This window comes from Rhagoletis zephyria, unplaced genomic scaffold (assembly GCF_001687245.7).
Source record: "Rhagoletis zephyria isolate East Lansing unplaced genomic scaffold, Rhagoletis_zephyria_1.1 Rzeph_scaffold_68774, whole genome shotgun sequence".
NCBI classification, from domain to species: Eukaryota; Metazoa; Arthropoda; class Insecta; order Diptera; family Tephritidae; genus Rhagoletis; species Rhagoletis zephyria.
Genome location: NW_016225825.1, coordinates 1 through 1,362, shown reverse-complemented (window position 1 = coordinate 1,362; position 1,362 = coordinate 1). Strand labels below are relative to the sequence as shown.

At 40.5% G+C, this 1,362-nt stretch overlaps 1 protein-coding gene across 1 annotated transcript; it reads right to left on the bottom strand.

The window, feature by feature from the left end:
- Positions 1–5: 5 nt before the first annotated feature.
- On the bottom strand, positions 6–1,112 carry LOC108356996 (uncharacterized; the record flags this gene model as incomplete). Its single annotated transcript, XM_017608091.1, has 1 exon — positions 6–1,112. A coding segment is annotated over exon 1 (564 nt), but the record flags the coding sequence as incomplete, so codon positions are not given.
- Positions 1,113–1,362: the final 250 nt, after the last annotated feature.

The following is a 1,362-nucleotide window of genomic DNA, read 5'->3' as shown; positions in this document are numbered from 1 at the left end:
GTCTGTTTGATGTAAGGCCTGTAGCGCGTATCTTCGGTGGCCGCATCGCTGTTGGCGCGACTGTTAGTGTGGAGCGTTCTTAATTTAGCCTTTGTCGACAATGTTGGTGTCATCTCAATCTGCTCCTGGCGTTGACTCAGCGACGACGACGACGACGACGACGACGACGCTTCGCCACTACTCTTTTGTTTTAAATTTTGTTTTTGCGTTTCCTTTTCGTGTGCCTCCAACTCCTTGGCGATCAAACCAGGGAAAGATTCATTGCTAGGCTCCGTCTCCTTATTGGTGTTGATTTCTTTGCTTTGCGCTATGGGTTCAATAATTTTGTAATTATCCAAACGTTTGCGTTGACGTGCATTTTCATTGTCGAAAGTGCGCACCATTTCGCGTTGATCCGGCTGACCGAAGAGATTTCGGCGCACACTGCCAGTGGGACGCACCGGAGCAGTTCTAGCGCTGACGGCACTGCTGCTCGTATGAATTATAACTGGATGCACTTGGCAGGGTGCCATTTCGACTATGGATTTGTATGCGATTTTTTCTCTTTCGATATTACGTTGATAAAGCATGCATGTAATGCGCTTATTATTACACGTATATGTACGTATATGTAAATGTATTTTCACTGTATGTGATTTTTTGAAAAATTTTCTTACTTTCCTCGTTTTTCTTTTATTGATTTTTTTCTATTGAAGTATATTAAGCTTTGTCACTTGATGCTAGTATGTAGATATGTACATACATATGTATGTAGTATGTAATATGGACGTACTTTGGCGTTTTTCAATGGTCGTGGTGGAAAATTCTCACTTTGTACATATTTTTTGTATTTTAATTATACATTTTATTTTGCGCTTACACTGTACTCAATGCAATTTTTCTGTCGCGACTTCTTTGTTCTTTAACGTTTACTATGTATGTATGTATGTATGTATGTAGGTACTGCAATTTCCTTTAGTTAGTCACTTGGCGCTTTTGTAATTTCTAATGTAATTTAAGATTTTCTCTTCCATTGCTACGCGCCAATTATAAAAAAATATTAGATACACACACGCACACATATAAATGTACACATTAGTGTGTGTGTGTAAAAATCACTACGAAACGGAGAAAACACAACTTCCCTTTTAAACGTTCAAAATACGAATGAAAAAATTTACGTTCTTCCGCACATTAATGGCCGACCAATTCGAGATTGTTCAATTGCCAAAGTATCTCGCATCCAACATGTTCCACTCGTTCGTGCGACAGCACGGTTATATGCATCTCACTTGCACTCATCGCGGGCTGTGCTCGCACGTAGCAGGGCTGCTTGTGAGTGTAGTAAAGGCGTGCGGTTTGCACAAACCGCTGGTTTGGAAT